Genomic DNA, 27,414 nt, shown 5'->3' on the forward strand with positions numbered 1-27,414 from the left:
TCAAGAACTTAGATGAAAAAAAGCTATTGTTAACAAGACAATATGCACAGATGCTAGGTGATAAGGACATGGCTGCACTTACATGGAACAAGACCAGGGAATTATTAGATAAAGCGTAGCTTTTGTTTTCAAATGGGCTGATCAGTGAAATATGACTGATCAGTGAAGTCTGGCTGTTTACGTCACCACCTCAGAAAGCAAGGACGCCGGATCAGCTTGTTGCCTGCTTATGTCTTCGAGCTGGTTTCATTTTGCGCACAGCTGGCTGAAATGTCCAGGGAGGATTCTGAAACAATCCCTCCCTCTCCCCCAAATATTTCTGTTAACCAAAAAGAAAGCACATTTTGTATCAGAAAGGATATGCTCATGCTACTAGCTGAGTAGTATATGGAGGTCTTTATGTCCGTGCTCTCAATAACTTTTGTACCACAGCTCATACAAAGACTAGGCTACTGTTTAAACATTCTTCTCCAGTGAATAACGATGAGAAAGTTGTTATTCAGGGCCAACTTTCCCAATAAACATCATGACAGTGTAAGGACATGACCTCAGATATTAGAACATTGCATTTCTTTCCCTGGTGTGTAACAAACAGTATTTTTAGCTGCAAAAATGCAACTGTTTTTTTTTATTATTATTATTTTTTAAAAGACTCTGACAATATTGCAGCAAGGACCTAAATTTTCAGGCTAGCACTCAGCTGATACATCATAGTAATTAATTTCTTCAGGCAGCCTGTATGAGCTCAGAAATCCTATCAGCAGTTCACAGTGTGTTAGTTAAGTGATGACACTGTCATGCATTGCAGTGGTAAACTAGTGACATGAGATATATCCATTTCCACAGTTACGGAAAGATTATGAAGTCATTAAATAGATCACATTGTTTTCCACTTTTGATGTTGTTAACCATATATTGACCAGAGACACCATAAAATTTGCTTAAAGTACTGTAGCTCATATCAAAAGCCATGATGCTAGGTATTAGGCCTTATTAATGCCTACTTTTAAAAAAAAATGTGTTAATACTATTTTCTTTTCTGCTCTGCAGCAGCTGAACAGTTGGTTTCCTTTAGTTACTGTGACTCATGGCAACAGTGGAAATCCAACTTTACAGATGGATGAGAAAAATAGGAGCAATTAAAATGTAGAAAGATGAATATTTTCTAAAATAGCTTGCACCAAATTTAGAGGTATGTTTCAGTGAAGCAAAGCCTCAGATATCTCCCCAAATAAAGACAATACTATTAGGAGTCTTACACTTGCCTCAAGTTAGAATAAAATTTAATTGCTCATCTCTTATTTGCAGATAACACTTTTCCTGTACTAACTGATCTGCCACATCTCTAGGTGGCATTGCCCACAAGGAACTTCAGATAAATGTTGCTGTCAGGGCTGCAGATTTTAAGCAACTGTCTCTAAAACCATATCAAGAAACACGGCGTTGGCACGCTGCCTGTGGATGGGTTTGAGATCGTTGCCGCCATGTATCGAGTATCAGCTGACAAGTATCAGTTTCCAGATCAATCAAGAATTAAGGCAGTTTATTAAATATATATGCTCAAAAGTGATACACACTCACACAAGTGTGTGTGTATATATGTGTGTGTGTATATATATATGCACACATATAGGTACATGCACCCCCATACAGACCACTGCTGAAATACATCGGGCACAGAAGGGATGACTGTTGCCATGACCAGCGAGGCACACGCCTGCCCTGCTCCCCACTGACACTGCGAGGGAAGCTTTGGGTCCTTCCAGTGGGCTATAAAGGAATGCAATTGCAAGCCCAGGTCAGGTGGAAGATTTCCACAGGGGTGCCCCAGGGAGAGTCAACTAAGAAAATGCTCTTCTGCTTGTGAAAGGAACAACGTGTGCTCCAGACTAAGCCAGGGAACATTGCACTGAGTTATCTGAGCAAGACTCATAACTACTGCCCTCTCACCTGCCTCCCAGCACTTCTGAATAGCCTCAGCACCAGCTCTGATGCCAGTCAGTAAACACCAGTTTGTCCCAGCCCTGCTCATCACTCCCTGTGTCAGAGAGGAGAGAGGGAATAAAGGATGGACTGTCTTGTAGCCTACTTAAATGCAGTATAAGAGCCTGAGCACTGAGGTACCTATAAATATCAATTCTAGTACCTATGGATACGCACAGATCCAGGAAACTTGTGAGATCAGACACTTACATGTTCCCACTCCTCTGCTTTACCCCACCAAATTCATGTGCAATTCTACTAATCTGTACTCAGATAAAACACAGAAAGGGACTACTACCAGTCACAGATAATCCCAACCTTTTTTCTTTACCACCCAACACAGCCTTTTCCCAGATTCTCTGGAAACAGAGAAAAAGTAAACCAAGAACCTGGTTATCCTACACCAATAACCATTCTGACCAATTTATCCTCCCTCTGCATTGCCCTAGACACGTCCTTAGCTTTCAAGGCTCAGAGGACCACTACATCTGTAATTGTCAGAATGAAGTCAATGAATCAAATTCTCAAAGGCTTCACAGTAACACACAGAAGGTTTACATACAGAAAACCAAAAGTCAATAGTTGTCTTATTTTCCCTCCATTCCTCCCCCCACCAATAGTTTGAGACATGTACTCTCAAAATTATAGTGACATTAAATAGCACAATATACTTACAGCCAGATACATAGCTGCATATACGCTTAGTGCTGCTTCTTTGGATGGGAATGTCTTTCTGGCTTTCATGATAAGGTCTGGGTTTCCCGTACAGGCTTGTGCACTACTGATGAATTGTGTATACTGTTTACATCCAAGTGCTGTATAGTTGGGTTTACAAAGTGCAAGAAAATGTGGTGCGAGATTCCCTGTTACTACTTGTCCAGCGTTTACAAAGATGTCCGTAGCAAATAGTCCAAATGCGTAAATTCCTAAAGAGGGAAACAAAGAGTTAAATATCCTGACAATTTCACTCCAGGACAACATATTATAATATTTATTGCAGTAACAAATCAGCTTCTTCCATTTAAGAACATGAACAACTCCCAAGTGTACAGAGACAAGACTGTACCCTAAAGATCCTGGATGATGTTGGAGATTATAATTTCCTATACAACCACAGAAATGATGATGAGACATACCCACACACCCAATCTCTCTCCATCCTTCAGGGGAATATGCTCGCCTCTCATACAAACAGCCTGCTTTCCTGAGCCCCCTAGCCGTATGTCTCCACCTGTTCAGCATAGCTAGCTATGCTGGCATCTAGCCTTTGCCTATGTTCACTAAACAGAAGTGACAAAGGCAAATTCTTCACCGCAAAAATCTGTTTCAGAACCAGAGAAGTCAGGCTCTAAGTGGTGAGGTAACTTGAAAAAAATGTAACACATACTGGACATTTTCTTCTCTCTCTCAGCTGTAAGGAAGATGAAGTACTGAATAATTTAATACTATCATGCACGAGTTGTCTTCATCTGCCTGCTACTGGGTACAACTCTATGCATGGCATATTAATCATAATATCAACACAATGAGCTAAATATGTATATATTTGAGGAGCTTCTTATGCTAAAGCATGTTTCTAATCAGACATATCAGCAAAGCATTAAGCATATGTACTTCTTGTTCATTAGAAAGGAATGCATGTATCTGATGATCTAAAAGAAAACAGATTTCTCCTATTCGGAGGTCTCTTTCTGTCCTTTTGGAAGCAGAAAGCAAGCTCTGGAAAGAAATGCAAACACAGCACTCTGACTGGGAAATTAAGCCAGCAGATGTGTGTTCAAATTCCACCTGAGCTACAGATTTCCTGTATTTCCATAGGCAAATCAATTTGCCCTTCCCATACTTCAACTCCCTGTGAATATAGTGTGAGTTCTGGCTATTCCCAGCTTCCTGGGGCACCGCGAGGACATTAATGGATGCACACCACAGCAGACACGATGCCACAGAAGCATGTGCATTTTTAAAGGTCAGGGTTTTTTCCTCTGCAAAATTGGAATACCAAGCATGGTTTCTGGGATTCTGGCTGGTCAGCAAGGTCACACTAACATTAATTCACCCTGAGCAGCTAGACACTAGTGAGCAAAGGATTGTGCCCAGGCAGTGCACAGGAGGGCCCTTTCAGCAAGCCCTGGGGATGTGCACTGCCCCAGAATAGGTGGCCACATTGCTTTCTGTGAGCATAATGAGTAGTGATGCCTTGCCTGGTGGCACAGTGCAAAGGCCGCTGTTCATCCCTGCCCTCCCACCAGCTTTGTTTTTTGCTTCTGTGAGCAAGGAGGGCCCACCAAGCGGGAAGGAAGCACTGACACTGACTGCACAGCCCCTGCACAGAGCAACTGGAGCAGGAGGAGCTCCTCCGCATCTCTCCCGCCCCCCTTCTGGATCTATGCAAGACAGTCTCACCCTCAATGACTTCCAGCACTCCTGTGTGACAGTGAGCAATCGTGCTTGCAGAAGGTGGGCACGGCTGTCGCACAAACACTGCACAGACACAGCTGTACGCCCCCTTCCTCCCCCAGCGGCGGGGGCACACAGAGGATCAGCTGCCCCAGGGCTTCATGCTCCAGCTGCTTCTCTTAGACACAAGCAGGACGGAGAAGCAAACAACTGACAGACTGAGCCCTGCTATGACATCCCTGTATGCATTAAAAAGCAGCATCTGGGAATATTCAACAGACATTCTTTGTGGTGGTACTTCCCTCCCCAAAATACACTTCCAATGAAATAAGTAGAAAGCATGACATTTCATATTTACTGAAGTTGGGAGAGGGTTGGGTTTGTTTGTTTGTTTTGTTGTTACAGCTGACTTCAGTGGACCAAGGATTTCATTCAGTCCTCTATCGTTGATTATAATATATGCTCCAGGCTGGGAAAGTACCTAAACGGGGCTTGCTTTCAGACATACATTTATATCCCAACATCCTCAACTCTGGCTGCTGTATGTGTGTGTAACCAAAAGGAAACTACTGACCATAGATATGGCATAAGGATATTTCCCTTCTCCATTTCACCCTAGTCAGGGCTCACCGGTTGTCTTTTGCCTCTCATGGTCCCAATTTTTTCTATTCTTCCTGCTGTTTCTGCAACTGTTTTTTAATCCAAAATTCCAAGAAACTTAATTTGCTCCCCAAAAGGAAAGAAGCCATTGCACCCAAGTTAAGACTACACATGAAATACTGTTTATCTGAATATTTTCCCCACGTCAAATTTAAGACATATTTGATCACTCTCATCATTCAGAAAATGGAAACATTAATTTTGCTCATACCAAGGAATCTGATGGTTCTGCGCACCAGTGGATTTATATAACAACAGTCTCCAGTTAATATTGTTTTTTCTTGGTTTTCAAAATCCTTTGTAGCTAACTGTAGACAAAACACTGCAGTTTCTCCAACGATAATCTTAGGGGGAGGAGAAAAAGGGGAGAAAAATGGTACATCAGATTACAGCAAATAAAATATACTAGTATTACAGAGATGGCAATCTCATCTTAAGGAAACAAAACCAAACCAGCACAAAACGAAACATAAGTGATCTAAGTTCTGTAAGTTAATCTTCTTAGGAGGAAAATAGGCCATATGGCTTGCTATACTTTATTTGCACTAAGAGAGAATGAACTTCTATAACCAGGACTTGGAATCAACAAAACATAACCTAGTTTTCAGGAAGAGGGAAAAAAGAATAACTAGTAGTTCAAGAAAAACAAGCTTCCTAACGCATAGTATGGGGACCAAAGTAAGGGCCAATCCTGGAAGATGCTGAACACTTTCTGTTCCGACATGGCTTTCACTAACATTCAGCACTTCACATGGGTGGGCTCCAGATTTTGGACCGCAGAGAAAAATTCACAACAGAGCTCCAGTTCACAATAGAGAATTGGTTTGCCAGTAGATACTTAACAGGGTTTGATCCATATTTTTCCACCTAAGTTTATCTAGCCTGGCTTTAGCTTTGCTTCTTAAGCTTGAACAAAGTGTCGCCATGGATATTTTAACATTAAGCATGGCCTGTTTCATATTCGTTACACCAAGTTCTCTTGTCTATAGCTCATGAACAATATAATTGGTTAAAAATTCTCACACACTCACAAATAAGAAAAATATAGATTATGAATGTAAAATATCCCCTCTAAGACACGTATTTACCTGTACGGGAAAACATGACTCCTAATTTACTTATGACAATTATGGTATTCAGCCTTAATAGCCAAGGACAAACCGTAAGCGTGTATTAAGCTTTATTATTAAGCTTTATATTGAAGCTTTACTGCAGGTAGAACAGGTATGATCAAAAAGCATAGAGATGGCCACTTTGGTTCACTGTGGGACTTAAAGAAAAGGTGGTTTCTCTCTTCTGTGTGAATAGCATTAAAGTTTACTGATACATACATCACACTGCTAAACAGGAATGAAGACCAGCAAATTAAAACATTAATGCTACACAAATACAAGAAATAATGTTGTCAAATCAGATTAATTGCCTAGGTTTTCTAAACTGTTGACCCAACAGACAATTGATAACTTTTTCATATATCACTATAGATATGAAGTTCTACAGACAGCACTGTTTATATTAAAAAAACAAACACACAGTTTAAAGAAAACTGTGGGAAATGGCTCATACACACAGTTTGTTGTCAACCAGGAGAATGCAATCAATGACCTTACTCAGTTATTCTTGAATATGCACAGATGACTTTTGGCTAAATTGTGACACACAAAGGAGAAAAGTGCTTCTCATAAATAGTGTGGCACAAATAAAAATAACTTTGTGGTGGCGTTTAACAAGCAAAATTCAGTTTGTCAGAGAAAAAGCCATCTTCTATTACTTTACTCTGGCTTCAGATCCTCGTGGCCTTTTTAGATGAAACAGAAATGTGAGTACCTGAACTAACAAGTATCCACTCTCTACTTTGATGCAAGAAAATCTTCTACATACTGAAGTACAGTTCTTTCATCTATAATTAATAAATGATCAGTACACTTATGAAATGTAACTCAATCTTGAATCCAAGTTCATCAAAATTGTGACAATGATAACAAGAATTCAGCCCCATGACTCCTACAGCTCTCATGAGAAAAACAAAACAAAACCAAAAAACAATTCTAATATGATTCACAAAGATGAGAATTGAAACACTAAGATTTTTATGTTGAGTCACAGCAACTCCCTTGAACCATCAGGGACTAGGCAATCTGAACATTCTCATTTAACTAATTTTCTTTTTTTTCCACCAAACCCAATAAATTTTAGTGAAATTATTGCAGATTTCCAAACTCTAGGAAAAAGCAGAATCCAGAAAAAGGGAAGCCAGCATGGTCAACTCTCCTGCTTTGAGCAGAGTCTCTAAATGTGCTGATCATGACCAAGGGTTCTTTCCTTCTGGTTTGCAGGGAAGCTGAGGTCAGCAAATGGAATAACTGCTCATTCAGTTATACAAAAAGAGATGGTCTCTTCCAACAACTTGTCTTCATCAGCTGTATCTGGTTCCTTGCTGCTAGCAACAATTTCCTCTTATTACATTTCCCATCTTTGATGGTGACGTGGATGAAGAAAACCCACCACTCCAAGAATAGCAGGGATCAGTATTCAAGTTCTTAGCTGAACAAAAATGCTCTTACAGGTGCAAGGGTCAGAACAAGGCAGAATTCAGCAATGACAAAATATTTGCTATAGCAGGCCTAGTGCACTACCCTCAGAAGCAATCTGGGTGGGATATACCACTGAGCACAACAGGCACTCATTTCTATGCTTCTGTGGCTTTACTTTGATAGAATCCTTCTGGAATTTGGCAATAAATATAGATTCTGTGTTTTTCTGTACTGGCAGCTCAGATAAGCTGTTCTCCCTTCCTCCAGCTTTCTCCACAAGCACAGCTCATCTCAGTAATCAGCCTATTGATGTTTCAGAAATGGAAGGAAAATCTTCTCCAATCACAGTCAGTCCCAGGAAACCCAGTGCAACCCTTCACCCTTCTCTCTGGCACCACTGGCAACAGTCAGCTCTAAAGGGTAGAGGAAAGGAAGAGCCATCTCCCTCTTGCCCTTTACCATGATTTGTATGTCTGGCATATTCCAGGAGGAAATAATTTCTGTATCTCCTCTATCACAGGGACCAGTACTGCCCTTTGCACTCCATATGTGAGCTGCAACAAGTCAATAAACGTCATTTAGGACGAGAGAATAACTTGTGCATTTCTTCAGCGAGTCTCAGGTCAAAGAGTTTCTGGAATACTCCAAAACTGACAGGGAGGAATGCTATGGAGAATCTGAAAGCTCTGTCAACAACCTTTTGGACAGAGCTATACAAATTCAGGTACAGAAATGTAATTTGCAGTGAAATAAAAAAGTGAGGATATTGGAGGTATCTTTTACCTTCTTCTGTCTGACAGGTGCATATTGTTGTAGATCACTACAGTTTTTATGAAGAGTAGCATATATTAAAATTCTTAGCTCACAGATATTTTAACAGTTGTTAAAAGCAAAGAACATCCTTCCCAAAGGCTGAGAAAACCTTTTGACACAGAGCTACAGTATTGAAGTACAAAGAACAATTTTCACCTGAACAGTAACAGTACAAAGTACAGGCTTTCTAAAGAACATATATATATAGTTTTCCCAGTCCTTAGATAAAAATGCAATGTACATAGCTGTTACGAAAAACAGCAAGACAAGAAGTACTACCCTATGGGCACTGGCCTAAGCTCTAACATACAGCAATCAGCTCCCTGTTCTACTACAGCTTCCCTGTGATACTGCCGAGAATACCTTTAGTCTTGCTTCACAGTATGAAGTGTAATAGAAAAAACACAAAAAATCACCTGAGATTAAAAAATTACCTGAGATAAAAAAAATCACCTGAATTTAGTATTAATACACACTTTGTAACTAGCATTCAGATTTTCCATGCTTCCATAAAAAGAAAAGATAAGAAGAACTAACCATAGACTTAACAGCAAAATCTAAATCATAGGAAAAGTTCTAATCATCTCCATGGCAATCATATCCTTTCTGCAACATGACAACCCTTTCAACAGACAGGAACGCAGCTTAGGAGGAGTGAGATCTGAGATCTAAAATTAATATTTCTTCTTCTTTCACCTCTTAGCTCCTGATTAACTTACTAGCTGTTTTTTTGTTTGTTTGTTTTGTTTTGTTTTTTTCCCTCATGGTGGCTTTGTACTAGCAATGTATTTAGTTCTATACACAAAATACCCGTCCCTATCCTTGTTTACTGCACCGGATGTTTAAAGGTTTTGCACATGTTCCCTACGCTGATTTCTTCCTCCCAAATAAGTTCAGATTTTTTCTGTATTAGTCATTTTTCTGAATCCAGGCAAACTGTTCCTAGTTTTAGCACTGCATGTCAGTTTAAAAATCTAATTTGCCCTTCCCCAAAACATCCTTCCAGTATATTCTTAACTTGGTTCTACATTCAGAGTTTTCTCAACTTGAAATGTCAAACCTGACTCATTCCAAATATTAGAACTAGAGCAGCTCTGACCTTGTTGATTTTCCAGTAAACTGACTCCATTAAAAAAGCTTTCCCCAGAGTCATATAAGATTTTTAACAGCCAGCACCTATACAAATTAATGACCTTAAATCAGCACTTCTAGAGTACTAAACCACTAATGAGGTTTATTGTATGGACTACCCTTTCATATATGACATAACTTTCTATAAAACTCCAGGATTCAAGTTAGGATTAAATATGCATTTGGTGACAAGATATCTGAGGGTACATTCATGTATTTAAACAAGAAAGTTCTGAAACCTAAGGTTGATAATAATGACCATCTGCATTTGGGTTTAGGAAATGGATTTGTGTGTACATGTTCATAAGCCTTTCCTGCTAACATCTGCTTTTGGATATACAAACATTCATGAAATATTTCATATGGGCCAGGGAACGTGGTAGAATACACGGTTCCCTTTCTGCCAATTCTCTTGGTTATGCTGTAGCTACAGCAACTGCTCAGATGGATGAGTAACACTGAAAAGCAGTTATTGCATTAAAAAGACTACTAAATATTCATCTGTGTTCTGAAGCTTCTGAGTTGAGAAGAACTGTTGATAATGCTGTGCACTGTAATTTCTCGTCTCATGTCTCCTTTTCATTCATTGTATTTCTCTCTTTTAGGCAAGATTCAAACCCTAACCAAGGCTTCTGTGAGACCATATGCAAGACATAACATGGTAAGGGAGATCTCATTCAGCCTACAGCTCTGCCTTTTAGTCCAAAATGAACTTCCTTGTACTACTTTCACAGGCAGAAGGGAAGCTGGGAATCTGAACTAAAATCTTGGCAATTATCTCTGTATCTCCAAGCAAATTGTTATAATTTAAGTTGCATTGCCTCCTCATTAATTTCACTTACAAGTTTCCCCACCTTAAAAATGTGGGGCAGATTTCTTTTAAAAATGTGGCTTCCATAGGATTTGTTGTTCCTGTTCATTATCTTTTCTTCTCACCATTGAGCAAGCCCGTGGCTATGCCTGGCCTATTTTCCCTTTAAAAATGCCATCAACATGCCATGGAGCATAGTGGTCTCTAGAGTTTGGAAAATCTAGCAGCATAAACCTTGGTCTTCAGTGATGCTGTAGATAAGCTCCATTCCCTGCTTTAAGCTAAAATTGCTGTGTGAGGTAACAGCCCTGGCAGGAAAAGCAGAAACGGTATTTCCAGCAGTAGCAATTTCAAGTTCATTATGCAGAGCTTTCCCCAGAGGCCATTTTCTTTGTGTTTTTCTTGTTCTCGTTGCTTCTTGCTTGCTTAAACTGACAGCAAATGCCTGGGTTGATTTCCACAGGAGCACATTTTCTACAGTAAAAAATGACCAGGAGTTTTGAAGAAAATGACAAAATAAATCTTAGATAAATCTGTCTGCTATTGATTAAATAGAAAATATCCCTCTTGCATTCAGCATAAAGATATAGCACCATACTGCATAGCAACTTCTGAAGATATAGGGAGAAGTATAGGAAAAAAAATTCTTTTCTCAAGAAAAGAAGGGAGGGCAGTAAGACTTTTTCAGGCAAATTTTGTTTTTAAACAATGTACTCTTTAAAAAAATCAAAATTTTAATACAGTTCTTGGTATTCATGGCCATTTACAAAAGAAAAATATCAGTATAAGGTTATATGTTTAATTGTGAAATATTATTTAATGATTTCTTTGCAGTATGGCTATATGCCATGACACAGTAATGTTAATTCTGACAGGGATAGATATCCTTTACTGCTCTGTGATAGATTGCATACAGTCAGCATGTAACAATGGTATAAGTTGCTCATTTCATAATGATGTTAATGCTGTATGAAAGCGAGAGGCACACATTAACCAAGCAGTTATAACTGGCAAGCTTCAAGGTAACCCTGGGAGCACATAACCACAGAGACCTTGCCAGCTTTGTCACTCACTTCTCAGTGTCTCTCCTTACTCATTTTATTATCATATCATAATAAAAATGAAATGCTTAAGTACAGCGTCTATAAAGGCTTCTCCCTCCCCTTCCCTTCTTTTTTTTTCCTAACTGAGCAGTTGATCATATGTGTAAACCTCTTCTCCTCTAGAGTTTGCCTGTGTCATCTGACAGCCAGCGTCTGCATGGCAGCACCGTCACCAGTGCTGGAATCCTACACACAATGCCTGAGCAAAGTTTGCTTATGTAAAAGATCATTTTGAGAAGTAGTCACTGGGCCCCTGCTATTCTGAATGCAGTTAAAATGGCCTTGTGCCACCACTGCAGAGGGCGAGCCATGGCGTGACAGCTTGTCCAGTATCTGATGCTCTGCAGAGGGGCGAGCAGGCACTTCCAGGGGGAAGCACTGGCCCCCCATCCCCTACTCATGTCTCCTGAATGTTTTGTACCACTGAGACATGAACGGTACCCGGCTGCTCTGTACTGTAGTTCTTCAGAGGATTAGAAATGGCTAGGACACAAGGAAAGCAAGCTAAGTAATGCTAACATGGCTGTTTGGGGGCCAAAGAACTGTCTGGCACTTGGCTCCCAACTATCCAACTGCTGGCACAGTTCCACATTACTGACAAGTTTTCTTGATGAACACCTTCCTAGTAGTAAGGTAGTAGGTAAAAGACTTAGGTGAGAATTGTTTTTTCCCATGTAACAAAGCTTTTCTAATTTTAAAAAATAATATCCAAAAGCAAGAAATGTTAGTTTAGAGAAAATTCCCATCATCTAAGAAAAACTAGTTATTTTGATCTGAAAATGGTGATGGGGAGAGGAAAGAATCAATTCAAATCTGCCTTCTAAAAGCGCATAAAAAAAATCAATTCATATTCCAAAAAGTAAAATTATTTCAGGTTGAAATACACCAGATAAGTTATCTAAATGAGAAATTCATGTAAGTGTTAAATTCTTCTCATTTTATTTTTGCCAAAAAAAATTGAAGATGCCATTATCCAAAGTTTCCAAGCTCTATACTTCCCTCAACAAATAGACCTAGTTAGGAAGATGGGTTTTAATCTCAAAGAGCAATTAATTTTACTCTCTGGATCTATCAGTGATACTCAAAAAAAGTTGCTGTTAATGTAATTATGTCATTAGGGAATTTGAAAAGCAACTTTACATCAAAATTTTCAGCACCTTTTTTTCAGGTGCTCAGCTTCAACCTTTAAAACACCATAATATTTGCAAAGGAAGAACAAGCATGTTCAAAACCCTATCATTTATCTTCCTTATTAGAAGATGAATTCCATACAGCATCACTGCAACGTGATTTTCAACCCTGCACCCAGTCATATCAATTAGGTCTTCTATTTGACTTCAAGTGCTAAATGTGAAAAAGACTGTGTCTCCTTATGGCCTGGCCTTGGAAAACCCCTTTGTACTTTCTTGGCTATCCAAGAAAGCAATATTATTTTTTTCTGTCTGTTGAGAGAGATTTGTTTCTTAACCCTTCTTTACATGTTGAAAGCATTATTCCTTGATGAGCACAATACCAGTGGTAATGTTACCCGTACCAACAATCACTTCCAACAGCTATGTAACTTCATGCTTTAAACCCTAGGTAATCTACACAACTCCATTTTCCTATTCAAGATCAACATTCAATTGCAAAATTCAAAATAAATGGTCTTTCATCCCTGTTTCAATCAAAACCAACCATGTAAAAGGCATCTCTTAAAGATTCTGGTCACAGACTAGTGGTTTTACAGTCAGTATATGACTGGAGCCAACTGTTCTCAGAGCCTCGGAGGAAGGACACTATCTGAAGTTCCTGCTTTTCATATTGTCTTGCTTCTATCTCACTTCTATTCAAGGCAAGCTACATTATGCAGACATTATTCCTGAGATCAGTTCAAGGAAGTCCACTTCCACTGAAATGCCATATTCATCATACAACTGAAACCAAAGGGCCAAACACCCTATCAGTATAAGCACCTTGGTGTTTTAATGTAACTATGGAAAAAACAGGCTGCACATATGACTAATACCTGAAACACCACAAAAAATGCGTTTTGTCTTACTGTGGCAAAATATATGTATGCAAAATATACACCTGTAATTGTTCTTGACTTTGGTTTATTACTGTCCATTGCTATTTGATCTATAATGATAAATTTACGTAAATAGCTCAATAAAACAATTTTATACATTTTTATTAAAAACTAGTTTTGCAATAAAATAGCTTTCTTTGAAAGCATGTAACTAACTCCACTCCAGTTATAATGACCTCTGTATAAGCTTCTCTTCCTCTACAATTATTTTAAGCCAAACAAACACATTAAGGTCATTACCTTTTTCTAGTTAAAAATTGAAGGTAACATCCCTACTAAATTTAACAGGGTCTGCATTAGTTGCGAAAATCAATGGCACTGTAGAAAAAAAAAAAAGCAACACTGCAGACAAAACAGGAAGATCAATTTCAACTATGAATCTGATCCCAAGAAGATATTAAACCAGGAAGCCCTACCAATTTTAGAAGGGAGCAGTGCTACTTGTTTGGGAAAGAGTTTTAACAAGTCAGGCAAATTAGAAAGTAAAATCCAAAACTGTAATGCTCACTCGTAAGCATATTACCTTAAAGTCACCCTTATTAAATAGTACTTTATAGTCTTCACACTGCAATTACGGCAAAGGATCCAGGTGGCATTAAAAACGAGTTTAAAACACTTTAAAAGCCATTGCATGCAAAGCATTTATCTAGAACTGTGACTTCATTCTGAGCTGTCTCACATCACTTGTACAAAATACTTACATTCAGCATAAAAACAGCAGTAAAACTACCAAGCAAGCAAACCCATATTTCTAGTGCCCGTGAAAGCCAACACACAAATGAAGAAACAAAAGCTTTCAAAGAAAAACAGGGACCATACCTTGTATTGATCATTCCATGACATGCAGTCCAAATGAGCGAAACAGTTCCAAACCTGAACTGACTTCAAGAGACACACAGGAAAGGACACTAGAGATGCTGATGAGTAAGAAAGGATCATAAAGGAAAAGAGAAATCCCTCATCTAGGCACCCCCCAAACCACTAATAAGCACAGACTGAAAACAATCCTGACCATTCACCTGACTCTCTGTCTTCAGTCTTGAAAGCTGTAATTTGACGGTGTGCAATTATTTCTCCTTAAAATTGTTATTGTAATAAATGGATATATTCAAGCAATGTTTATTAGAAACAGAATCTTAATGAAGACACAGAAATGGGAGCAGAGAACTGTTTATGAGTATCAGAGGCTTTAATGATTATTTATCTCTTCGTGTAACAGTGCAATTGTAGGGAATGAGGCAGCAAGCTTCTTCACAGAGCATATCCCATTTGTCTTTATTTGATACGTATTAATATAAAAGCAACATCTCAATAATGATTCTGTATATACTGCAGATCAAATATGGGGCATTTACTTTACAGTTTTGTGCAAATATGATTTGCACCACTCTCATCGCTCTTTCACCTCTGCTACACAATGCCTATTTTAGTGCTTTTGCCACAAATCCAGATGGCTGCAGATGTGCAGCTGGCAACACTATGTTGTCTGACCCTGTTTAGGAGTTTACACAATGCAGTGCTTGAATTAGGAGGAAGTCCCAAGTGCCCTCATTAGCACAGCAGCCAATGAGCTGAAACAGGAGCAGCAAGAGTGGGAAATTTTAGCAAAAAATTCCTAGTACAGGAAATGCCTACAAGACAGAGGGGGGATTGTATACTTTGCTGTGAAGACAGCAGAGTATAAAAACAGCTCTTTTAGGCATGCAATGGTATTCTGAAATCTAACTGCAAAGTCTATAAGCCAAAAAAAAAAGGGGAAAAAAAAAAGCCCAGCTACTCTTCGTCAATATGTGCCTGTATTTTCTTCCACTCATAAAATAGTGCATATTGGTTTACCTTAACAAGGATCAACTCCTTTGCATAGAACTAAAATAATACTAAACATGTTGCTGGCTTTATCAGATATCTCCAAAAAAAGCTCAAGTGGTAAGAGAAGTGTTTTAAGGATGAATGAATCTATTTAACAATTTTAGATCTTGCGAAGTTTTGACACTACTTTCTTCAAGGCAGGCTTTGTAAGAGCTGGCATTTGTCTTCTCTGTGAAGACAATAAAGGAGTATTTGATAAAATACAGTTGTTATGTAAATGTATTTACATATATTGTGTTTTTAATCAGTGTTGGATATAATCTCTCATTATTTGAGAAATTTAAGCTTTCGCTAGAAACAGAAGTTCAAAGTATGCTATGTTGAAAGGTGCTATCACCTGTTCAGTAACAGAACAACCTTCTTAGTTATTCTGGTGTGGTGAATGGAATTCTTTCAGGCATTTTTTTTCCTATTGGAATTCAAGATTAAAAATGTAAATTAAATTATGGATATAAATCAACCACCTAAATCTGATCATTTTCTGACTGCATGTTGCGCATGCACACTCACATACTTAAAATGTATATATATCTTTTTTTTTTTTTCAGAAATAGACTCTGTTTTATTTCTTCCACTGTAGAAATCACACAGCCATCACAATTGAATTCATAAACAAAAGAAATACCTAGTGAAACTGCAATTTAATCAACGGCTCCATAAAAAGATTCTATCAGCACCATGCTCATTCACATATATTGTTCCATCTCAGGAAAGCCCTACTATTCTAGGTAGCACTGAATACCACGATATTTAATTAACAATTAGTACATACCTAGCTCTCATATAATTCTTTCCATGCATAAATCTTGAAGTGCTTTACAGAGAAGCCTAGTTTGACAATTGCCACTTGACAGGAAGGCAGTAAAGTCTTAATCTACATGATGCTTGGGTGACCGGATCCTTCTAACAAGTCAAAGCCTGACACAGCTCACAGCCCAGCTTTGGACATTCAATCTGCCAGCTGCAAATGTCCACAGACTACTTACATACCCCAAGGTCAGTCTGCCTACAGATAGATCTCTTCTGCCTTTGCTAAATGTTCTGGAAAGAGTCCCTGTGAGTAACTGAACTGCTGACATCACCTGAGCATGAGCACTTGGCAAGGAGGACCGTATTGGCCAGGCTATCCTCAGCATCACTCACACAAGCATACCTGTGGTACGATGCAGCCCCAGCTCCTGCCTCCTCCCTTGGGCCTCTCAGATGCTCAGACTCATGCCTGTTGAACGCGCAACAGCCACAGCCTTGAGAGCAGCCTCATAGCAGAGCCCAGATACACCAGACGGGCCCAAGAACACCCACCGTAGGAGCAGGAGAAGCAGAAAATGAGACGTGGAGAGGCTCTGAACACTAAGCTCAAACTATGTAAATATGATCAAACCACTAGCATGTGCTAAAACTGCCTGACTGGGCGGTCAGACACCAGCCAGCAACAGTTCGACCACAGGCACCCCCACTTGTCAGCAGAGCCACATTAACAGACAATCCACACGCCTGCCCTGTAACATCCAAACAGGCAGTATGTATTGGCTGGTCTTAATTAAAGCAGATCAAACTAAAATACTTCACCTCATCCTCCCCATAGGCTGCAGGTTGGCACGCGGTTGGTTACTGCAGCTCAGCTGACCCATAATTAACAAATCTTTAAGCTGAATTAATTCAGTCACGTCTGAGCCCTAAATTGGTATGGACAGGTCACAGAAATCCCTGTGAAGTTGAGTTCCACGTACTGATTTGTGTACTTAATTGTTGCTTTAAAAAAAAAAACAAACTACAAAGTGACCAAATAAAATTATCATAATATTATTCAGAGATTGAATGACAAAAAAAAAAAAAAGACTCAGATCCCTTTAGAGACAGCATGAAAAATACCAGCTTAAAACAAACAATGGTTTAAAATGTTACGTTATATAGAGAAGAAAAAAAAAAAGAATCAAAACAGCATACTGTTGTGCTGACTTCTGTTCTTACTAGTTTTATTTTTTTTCTCCCCCAGAAATACTCTAATTAGTTTAGCAATGAATGCTTTCAGACATACTCCTTGACTCTACATAGTTGACAGGCAACAAGTAATATTTGTAGAGAAGGAAAAAATGCTATCCATAAGATGAAAACCTTTAGAACGCATTCATATTGCATTTATAATTAATTGTACATTAATATATATGTATAACATATTAATTGAGTACCATACAATTATTATATATAATATTAATATATAATATAATGATATAATATACTGGGTAACTATGATACATTAGTAAAATGCATGCAAAATTATAGGTAACACTGTATGTTGTCCAGAATGATAAGTAGAAGTTGAATTCACAGCTTACTGATTTTTCACTAGAGTTTAACCAAGGGATTGTTTGTTTGTTTTTTAGATTTTTGGTGCCTCCTAACCAGGAACTAGCATCCGGGATCAAGATTCAATTTTGAAGAGGTACTAGGATTACAAGTAGATCTTTGAAATACATTATTATATCCAGTAATTCTTCTGCAGTTTTCTTAGTGCTTTACATTATATATAATTATATTCACACCTGCAGGCCAGGTGAAGTGATCTGAACAAAACAAGGCTGCTGCTGATCAGAGGTAGAAAATGCTATTTTGCCTTTCTACTTCTTCAACTGCAAGTTTGTTGTACTATGCATAAGTATTAAGACTAGTATATTCAGAAAGGATATTCATCATTAAAACAGCACGCCACAGGATGTTTTCTGAGTACTGGAGATGTGGTATATCCACCTCAGCTAGGCTATTTACTTATAATCTACATGGTACAACACCTTAGCTAAATAAGAACCTTTTCATGATGAAACCAAGGCCATGAAGCACTTCAATGTACCCGAGAGAAGCTGCAAGAACATTGTAGAGTTTTTTTTGTTTGTTTTGTTTTTTAAAAAAATCAGTGATTAAGGCTGAAAAACACAACTAAAGCTACTTACATTTCTACTTTGCTGGTCATTTATTTTGCATCATATGGACACCAATCTCTTCAATCCTGTATGATGTACACTGAGCAAGAACTGCTTGGTGTAGCAACTGATTATTACTTCAAGCCTAGTATTTCAGATTACAAACAATGCATACAAATTCCCCAATCGTATGGTGCAGGATCAGTTGGATTAACATTTTCTCACTTAAACATAAGTGCATCATTTACAGGACAAGCAGGCATTCAGCTGTTGCAAACAGAACCCTGTCCGCCTTGTTCACATCTGCTTGCCACTTTACATCTAGAGAGTCCATCAAGGGATGAAGCATATGGACCTGAGATTGTTAGTGTTTGTAAGCTGTGTGCATAGCAAACACAGCAGAAATTATAAATTCAATTGGAAGTACAAACATTACTTCTGCAGGCACTGTTCATGTAAGCCATCACAGCACAAGAGGAAGACAGACAGATAAAGAAGGATTGTGGAAAAAAAACACACAATGGTTCTGAATCTTTTATTGTTTCTCCTCGTTACAGCTCTGTTGGATTAGTGGTCATATGCTGGGATAAAAACAGTATCAGACTATCAAACCATGTATTTGTCTTGCTATGTGCCCCAACAGGCCAATACTGACATCTGGTACACAAAGTTACTGCAGACCTTAACAGTGTGATTTATTTTTTATTCTTAAGTAAAGTTGCAATGCAATTATCCCTTCACAAAGGGAGAACACGATATAAATAGCCTCTCAGCATCAACATCTTCTGCCAGCCTTCCTCCCTTCCGAAAAAATGGTTTTCTTAAGTCCCCAACTTTTGCACATTAAAAATAAAAGCAGCAATAATAATAACATGAAAATGAAGGAAGAAGACTACCAAACAAAAAAAGTTGAACTTATGCACACAGGTTGAATGAGAATTATGAAGACAGAGAACAAAAGGGCCCTTCAGGAACAACTTGATCACAGAGTAAACAAAGTATTCTGGCAATCACTTCTTCACATAAAGTCTTCACAGCTGTCAAATGTGCCAGCAAGAGAAGGACACATAAATAAATTCTCGCTAACCAAAGATATTCCAGGACTACTGACACAAGTAACATATCAAGAGGCAGAAGACAGTACCTCACACAAGGAAAACCCTTTCTATTTGATTTCAGAGGACAAAATTGGTGTACCCAATTTATATGAGGCTGGATGTTCCTTTACTTTGCTCTAGAAGATGCGTATAAAAATGAACACTTGAATACCTTACTACATATTCTTAGATTTTTTTTTTTGCCCTGTAACACAGAGCTGCTGACAACTGTGCATCCCTGCATTATTTATCAAGTTTTCTTGATTTCTTTCTGGCAGAAGTGACAACACAACTTAGTTTCCTTCAGGATGCACAGAAACCACTTCTACTTCAAGAAGTAGAACAGGAGAAAATTCTTTTATTCTGCCCCCATGCTTTGTTTTTTTCCAATAGTATCAAAGTGTCCACAGAAGCTAAAGTAACTTGGTATCAGCCAAGAAGCAGAAAATTTCAGCCTAAAATAGATGGAAAAAACATTTGTGAAGGTGTTGCTTTTTTTTCCTGAGGTCAGGAATGAAAAGCATTTGAAGTTCTCCGGTATGAAGGGAATTCAGATTCCTGGCACAGCAAATTCCCAGAGGACACTTCCAGAAATATTTCTTTTTCAGAACTTTAAGTTGTGTTTTTCCCTTAAGTTATAACAAACAGATAACAGAATGTTTTGATGTCCCAGCCATGGATCCCAAGCCAGCATCCTTTTTCATGTACAACACTAAGTTATATCAGAGTAAAGTAATTTCAAAGTGAACTCTACAGCTTAACTAAAGGCTACTCTGACAAGAACATTTTGAAAACTCAGTCTGACAAAATCAGATCAGTCCCTGATGCCACAGCACATGGAATCATAGGTGCAAGAACGAAAATAGGAACTAGCAGGTTCAAAAAGGAAGAGGAAAACAGACACAAGCCCAATCATATCAGCCCTATCTACATGCTGGAAACAAGCAGTGCATCTCTTTCAGGTCTTTGCACATCCTTCAACTACAGTCTTGAGCTGCTCAGGCCTGGATCTACCAAGAGATCAGCAAAGACACTAAAGAGGAGAGACATGAAATCTGTGCTGATTCTTCAAAAGGAAACTTCTCTTTCTCATTATTCACAGAATTATCTTGTTTTTTTCTTAAAGCATCAGGATACAATAAATTCGATACGTGACATTTCTCACTTCTGTCTTTTTTTGCCATGCTTCAAAATTCCTTCCTCAAATGTTGAGCCAGGAAAAAAAATAATGACTAAAGCTAATGTGAAGGTTGAATGTCTGATTTCTTTACATTCATTCCTTGCTTGGGATGTGCCAATTTAAAGATTCATCCAGTCTACTTAAAAAAATACAATACAGTACTTTGCCTGAATTGCAGATATTTTTTTCCATGATGATATTAAGAGGATTATGCTAAAACAAATCACTCTCTAATTGGTTTACAGAGAATATATGAATATGCTAGGAATTCATCTAAGCACATAAAAGTGTATATTTTATGAATAAGTGCTATAATCATCTGCTTGTTACTTGGAAATAAAAACAAACATCATTAGCATAATAAAACTGTTTACATATCTTAATGAAAATGTGTCATTATCTCCTCCTGGCTTTTATAAACCAGTCAGCATACATCATAGGTCCTATACATTGAGTTTTACACCAATTATTTACTTAAATATTTTTTCCATTTTATGTGATGCATATTAGTGTATGTAGCCATTGAAAGAATCCTTGAGCACAGATAATAGTATTTTAGAGAGGTAAAAATTAGTAAGATCTATCAGAAAGAAGTAATGCAGAACTGATCACTCTCTAGATTCTGAAACAGTTTTACAAATCATTTCTAACTGGAAGCGAAAGGATTATACTGACGTATATTTCCCAAGCTACATCTGTCATAAGAAGTCTAAAAAAGCAACCAGCCTACTGAGCAAAAAGTGGCACTTTGGGAAATGGCTTAAATAGCACTGAGCTCTCAGCTACCACTTCTTTCTTATTGAATATTTGAGTAGACTCAAATAAAGAGCACATTGCTCATTACCCTCACATTTGATTTAAAAGAAAAAAAGTATTGAGAATTCCAGCTATCACTGCCGCAGACAGTAAAAGCACAGGAATGCCCAGACAGCACTCCTCTTTCAACCTGCGCCACAAAGACAAATGGGAGGACCTGAGCACATGGCGAGTACTGCCTCTGTGGGAGTCTGTCTTCCACCATGGAATCTCCTACTTAGGGCTTTTACATTCTTCTGATAGCAATTTCAACCCCTTCTCCATTTTGCAGAACATTTTACTGTTAGTCTGCCTAAGACTGCTGATGTAAACACATCCACTCACTCAAGGCACTACTTTAGCTATGCCCGAAGGTAGGACTTAGGAGACCTTCCACAAATAATAGCCTAGCATTGGAATGGGGCATATGTTTTGTTGCATGACAAGCTGCTTTTATTTTCAGCCTAAAAAACAACAACAACAACAAAAACATTCAGGCCCTCAAAATTCTCCAGTGGAAGAACTCATAGCTACAGATTTAACAGATGCATATACCGCTCAGAGATAATCCATCACAGAACACAGATTGAAAACCAATGATGTAATGTATCCTGCTTAAAAGATTGGAAACCATCTGGAAAGAGGGAGAGGAAGAAGCTCTTCTCATCCTACAGAACGACTGCTGGATCTCTCTACAGGCTTTCTACAATTGCTGTTATACCTATGAAGTTATAGGGACTTCAAGCAGTCGTGGACAATAAATTGATTACTATCGAAGTGAATAGCTCAACAATTTAACTTCTCTCTAGCTACTACATGACCCAAGGGATATTTGAAATATTTGACAAAAGACTATAGATATACAAATTCTGTAAGCCCCAAGTGCAGAGCATGAAACTCCTTTTCTTTAGCCGCAGTTTCACCTCCCTGTAGCAGAGCACCTGCAAGTCAAGCATTACAGTTCAGCAAGCAATCTCTGCTACTGTGCAAGGACTCCATTTGCCAGCTCAAAATCCTGCAGATCTATGACTGACAACCAGCTGCATCTGCCCTGGGATGACAGGGGGCAGAAAGGAAGGGCAAGCAGATGGACTCAAGAATGGAAATGTGGCAGCAATGCTGCAGGAGCATGTTACTAGGCAGCACCATTTGAAAGACTAACCTGAAAGTTTTCAGGATTAGTGTTGTGCTTGCAGATACATCCCTGCCAAATGACCCAGCTCATTACTTACATTTCAGCACGTGCATGTTTTTGCCCTGTGTGTGGACACTTGACTGCATGGCTGGACAAGTCTGCTACTGTAGCTCAGTTGTGGTACAGGAGTTTTGGATGAGCAGCTGTGTGCCAGCCTCACAGCAGTAAGACACCCATTACTGATGAGATGCTTACCAAGATGGATCCTGCTACCGGCACTTTATATTTTTTCAGTTTTTGAACAGCAGGTATGTGGGAAGAGGACAGTCACTTGGAAAATCCAATTATTCTCATTCTAAAGCAACCTGAATAAAATTCAATGCAAAGGAGCCCATCATTGAGTCATATTAAGGGAACCTGGGTTACCTTGAAGCATATCCTGTCTCCAATTTGACAAGCCCCAATTCAATAAAAAGTTAGTTACCCTGAACATCAAGATAAAGACTTTCTGATACCTCTATTTCAAAGCACCCGAAAGAGCATTAACTCCACATGCCAAGCTAATAGAAAGTAATAAATAAATATTACACAAAATGGTACAGCTAGTTAGAAGCTCTGGACTAACATAGCATTATGTCAGAAGAATGGAATGAAAGAGGAAAATTTGGAAAAACACTCCCACAAATCATAGTATTTAATAAACTATTTTCCACAACAACAGTGATTTTGCAAACAAGAGTATATTTTCATTCGTATAAATCCATTTTTCCACAGGTTTGTCTTTGTATCCTTACAGGCAGAAAAACATCTTTGTCGCATTTGTTTTCATGTTTCAATTAAAGGACAAAAATACACAGAGCACGTATGTTCAAACCTCCATAGATTAGATAGAAATGAAATAGAACAGAATCTAATTCACCCCTGTGTAATCTTGGTAAGGGAGTTTCACTACCACTAAAAGCATACAAGTAGCTTTGGTGAAGAAATATCACCTTCACTGCTTCTTTCAATGAAAACCAACTTTTATACCTCGCCTGATTGAGCAAGAGCTATCCCATGAAAACACCAAGCATGGGAGGATTGCCCTTGGAGAGTCAGAACAGAATTTTGTCTGTAGCCTGAAAATTTTTTCCTTTATTTAATAATGTTAATGATTAGATTTAGTGCTATTGAAGTCAGGAGACTTCCCCAAGGCTAAAGTCTACATTTTATAAGATAAAATAAAATAAAATAAAAGGTGCAAAAGTCACCTGCAATGTGACTTTCCATGCCCTGACCAACTGATGCATCTTATTTGCCTGAGGAAGTGGAACAGGGAGAGGAAGAACAGTAAACCATCACTAAATTCCATTATTAGGTATTTACCAAGGCTAATTACAAGACTGCCAAGCCAAAATGTCTTGGAGGTTTCTCTGACGTAATCATCTAACACCCAGGAAATGAATGGAAACTACCAATCCGTTTTGCTGACACACATTAGGAAGAAGAGATGCTCATCATAAATATCTGACATACTGTATAAAATGTCCTAAGCCAAACAGAAGAAATATAATTAAAAGTACAACAAACGCCACATGCAACAGAAAAATACTACCAACAAACAAAAAGCACTTTAAAATCTCAACAGAATTTGAGGATTCAAAAGACCAAGAAAACAGATAAATAAAATGGTCAACTAACAGATATCGTAACAGAAAAGAAAACTGAACCAAATAGTTATGTGACATCGTTTGCTAAAGATTAGTTCATTCCCCAGGGAAAAAAAAAAAAAAAAAAAGAACAAACTTGCTATAAATTATCCCAATACAGCCTGATGTCTCAAACACTAAGGCTGTGCACGAGATTTCACAGCGGATGCCATCTGAAACATTGGCGCACAACGGAAGTGTCTGCAGTTAACCACAGTATCAGCTTGATGAAGCTTTCTGTTCTCACATTTTAGATAATTTCCTGAAAAGGAATGAATCGGTGAAACTAATAACCACTACCTTAAGAGGCCTCCTCTTACTGTAAAGGGGTTTGGTTTTTTGATTTGTAATGATAACAGCTCATTAAAGCAAACTCTTTACAAGGAGTTTGTGTACGTGTAACTGTGTGCACCTGCTGAGTCTGTATATAATCCATCCCTGATGGTTCAGTACTCCCATCTCATACCCCCCCGCCCAGTCTTTGCTCCACAGGATGGTCAGGAATTATTAAATGATGCTAATGTTCTCATTATCTGACAACGCAAATAGTGCATTCAGCAATTCTCTTGTAGCTTTTTTCCCCAAAGCGAAGAAAACCAGTAAGACTCATTTTAGATATATCTTCTTAAACAAGACCGACAGAAGATCGTACTAAAGTAGAGACCCAGGTTTAATTTGCACCCCCATCAGTAACTGTGACATACGGAACCGACTAAATCAAGCAGAACTGCTCCTTGCTCCTTTCACAGGTCAGCCTACTTTCAAAATAAACAAACAAACAAACCGTCAGAGGATTTTTTTTTTTTATTAGCGCTGGGTGAAACATCACCGCACGGCTGCCAGCAGCCGGGCTTCCCCGGGTAGTTCCCGTACCTGCAACCGCCGCACGCTTCGATGGAGGCTGCACCCCGGCAGCCGGGCAGGGCTGGCAGCAGCCGGCCGGGCCCTTACATAAACGGGCGCTAAAAATAAATGCCGCGGCGGGGGGCGGCAGCGGCCGGGGCTCGGAGCCCCCCCAGCCGCCGGCCCTCCCCGGAGCTCCCCGGCCGCCGGCGTTGCCCCCCGGCCGGTCCCCCCTTCCCTCCGGCGGCCGGGGCGGCGGCGCGGGGCGCTGCTTACCACCAGCACGGGCACTCCCGCCGTCAGCGAGTAGAGGAGCACCGGGGGCACGGCGCTACTGTCCTCCGGGCCCGGGTAGGGTTTGCGGTACGCGCCCTCGTAGCAGAAGAAGCCCTGCACGTTGACGGCGAAGGTGTCGGTGTACTCGAAGTAGTAAGCCAGCATCACGGTCCCTGCCATGATCACCATCTGGAAGTAAAGCATGCTGCTGAGCGGAGAGGGCACTCGCATGGACGGGGTGCTCCGGCGACCGCGGCAGCCCCGCTCCCCGGCGGCACCCACCGCGGGCGGGGACGGGGCAGGCGGGGGCCCGGCACCGCCACGGGCACCGCTTCGGGCGGGCGGAGCGCGGCGGCGGGAGGGGCGGCTCCGCTCCGCCCCGCCGGGACCCGGCCCGAGAGGAGGAGGAGGAGGAGGAGGAGGAGGAGGAGGAAGGCGGCGGGGAGTCCCAGCGGACCGTTCGCTCCGCGCCACGGCAGCGCCCCCGCACCTCGGGCTCGGCCGGCGCCTAAGTGGAAAGATGCTCTGCGGTGCAGGGCGCTGCTGAAGGGAGTCGTGGTCAAAGCTTTCACTGAACAGCCACAGAGAGAAGGGGCGGCTGGGCAGTAGGCAGTCACGGCCCTAGCAGCAGCCCCGGCGAGGAGAAAAGCCGGTTTCAGCGCTGGGAGAAATCACCCAGGTGACCCCAAAAGCCTTCCACTTAGAAATCCCCACGGGCACAGCCCCGAGAATACACGGTGGCCAGAGCGGACGCAGCTCCACCTGCATAGGGGCTGCTCTGCCCTCCAAAAGCCAACAGCTCAGAAGTTCCTTAAAGGTATTCCTTCCACATGCCAAAATGTGCTACGGATGGTAACAGCCTGTAAGAGGTGCCTCGGCCTGAAAGATTTCCCTTGGCTTACTCACTAAAGGCTGGTGGAAGTAGCAAAGGGGAGCGGATAGCCCTGTTCTATAACGTGTCATCATTCTTCCAGGGCAGTACTTTGGTCTTAACTGTTCGCTTTCCTCCTCCTTTGGGAGAGCTGTGTTCGCCTTCAGTGATGTTAGTCTCCATGTATCTATTTTTAATTGGATCTTGAAGAACACACTCTTCGTGTCTGGATTCCACTTCTAAGTCTATTTTTGTGTGTTCTTAGCATACTCCCCAGAATAACCCAAACCAAGCCATTTCCCTTGTGTTCACCAACTGTAACTGGATAGCTCCGTACCTCTGTGATTTATATGTAGAGAGACATGAGACATCTTGTGGTGAATTCTGCCTAGCACAGAGTTTATTTTCCCCACTTCTTTAGTGTAAAGTCTACTATCCATTACCATACATGTAAAAACCTTAATTTCTTCCTGTAGGTTGCACACAATGAGCCACACTGCCAGCTTATGAGGCCTGATCCAAAGGCCAAAGCCACCAGCAGAACTGCAGCAAGCAGCACTTGGCTCTTGAGCTGTATTTAGGTAGGTGCCCCAGAGGAGCACTGACAGCACCCCAGGATTGCCATGGCTGTGGTACAGTAGTACACTGCTGAGCTATGAAGTTCCAGGATTGCCATCGCTATGGTACAGTAGTACACTGCTGAGTTATGAAGTTCCAGTATCTAGCTAATAAAATACTTCTGAATTTTGCTGTCTATTACAAGCCAACTTCTGTTTATAGATATTCCAAGGAAACTATTGCAAATAGGAATTAGAGGACAAAGTCCTGCTTTACAAAGTGCTGTGAAGCTACTTTCAAAATCCCTGAAGGATTTTAGAAAGACTCTGGGTCACATAGTCAAACCAGCTAGTGCAGGTCCTGTTAGATCAGGTTGCTTAGGACCATGTCATCACCCATTAAATATCTCGTCATATCATGTCATATCATGTCATATCCCGTTAAATAAAGGATAGAGATTCCACAACCGCCCTGGACAAGAAGTTTCCATGTCCAACCACTGATACGTAAAACAATTTTTCCATACTCTAAACCAGATTTTCCTGTATCCCATCCTGGGCCCACTGCCCCTCCTCCTGTGTCTGGAAACATAAAGAGAAGAATCTGACTTTCTTCTCTGCAGCCTTAGTAGATGTAAGAAGTACCCTTGGCCTTCCCTTGTTAAGGCTAAAAGAAATTGCT

General features: G+C 40.0%; 1 protein-coding gene across 2 annotated transcripts in view; it reads right to left on the reverse strand.

The window, feature by feature from the left end:
• PLPPR5 (phospholipid phosphatase related 5) overlaps positions 1 to 25,651 on the reverse strand; it is an 85,583-nt gene extending 59,932 nt beyond the window's left edge. The window contains exons 1-3 of one of the 2 annotated variants that reach the window (XR_007708594.1): positions 25,305 to 25,646; positions 5,252 to 5,384; positions 2,659 to 2,909 (exon numbers count right to left, since the gene is read on the reverse strand). Coding sequence is in view for 1 of the 2 variants with exons in the window: in XM_035537294.2 (XP_035393187.1) it covers positions 2,659 to 2,909; positions 5,252 to 5,384; positions 25,305 to 25,535 (615 nt within the window). In the remaining variant the exon portion in view is untranslated. Of the gene's footprint in view, positions 1 to 2,658; positions 2,910 to 5,251; positions 5,385 to 25,304 lie in introns of both variants that reach the window. The other variant, XM_035537294.2, reaches the window with a different exon arrangement.
• Between the last annotated feature and the right edge of the window lie 1,763 nt (positions 25,652 to 27,414).

The sequence above is a fragment of the Cygnus atratus genome, chromosome 8 (assembly GCF_013377495.2).
Source record: "Cygnus atratus isolate AKBS03 ecotype Queensland, Australia chromosome 8, CAtr_DNAZoo_HiC_assembly, whole genome shotgun sequence".
Taxonomy (NCBI): domain Eukaryota; kingdom Metazoa; phylum Chordata; class Aves; order Anseriformes; family Anatidae; genus Cygnus; species Cygnus atratus.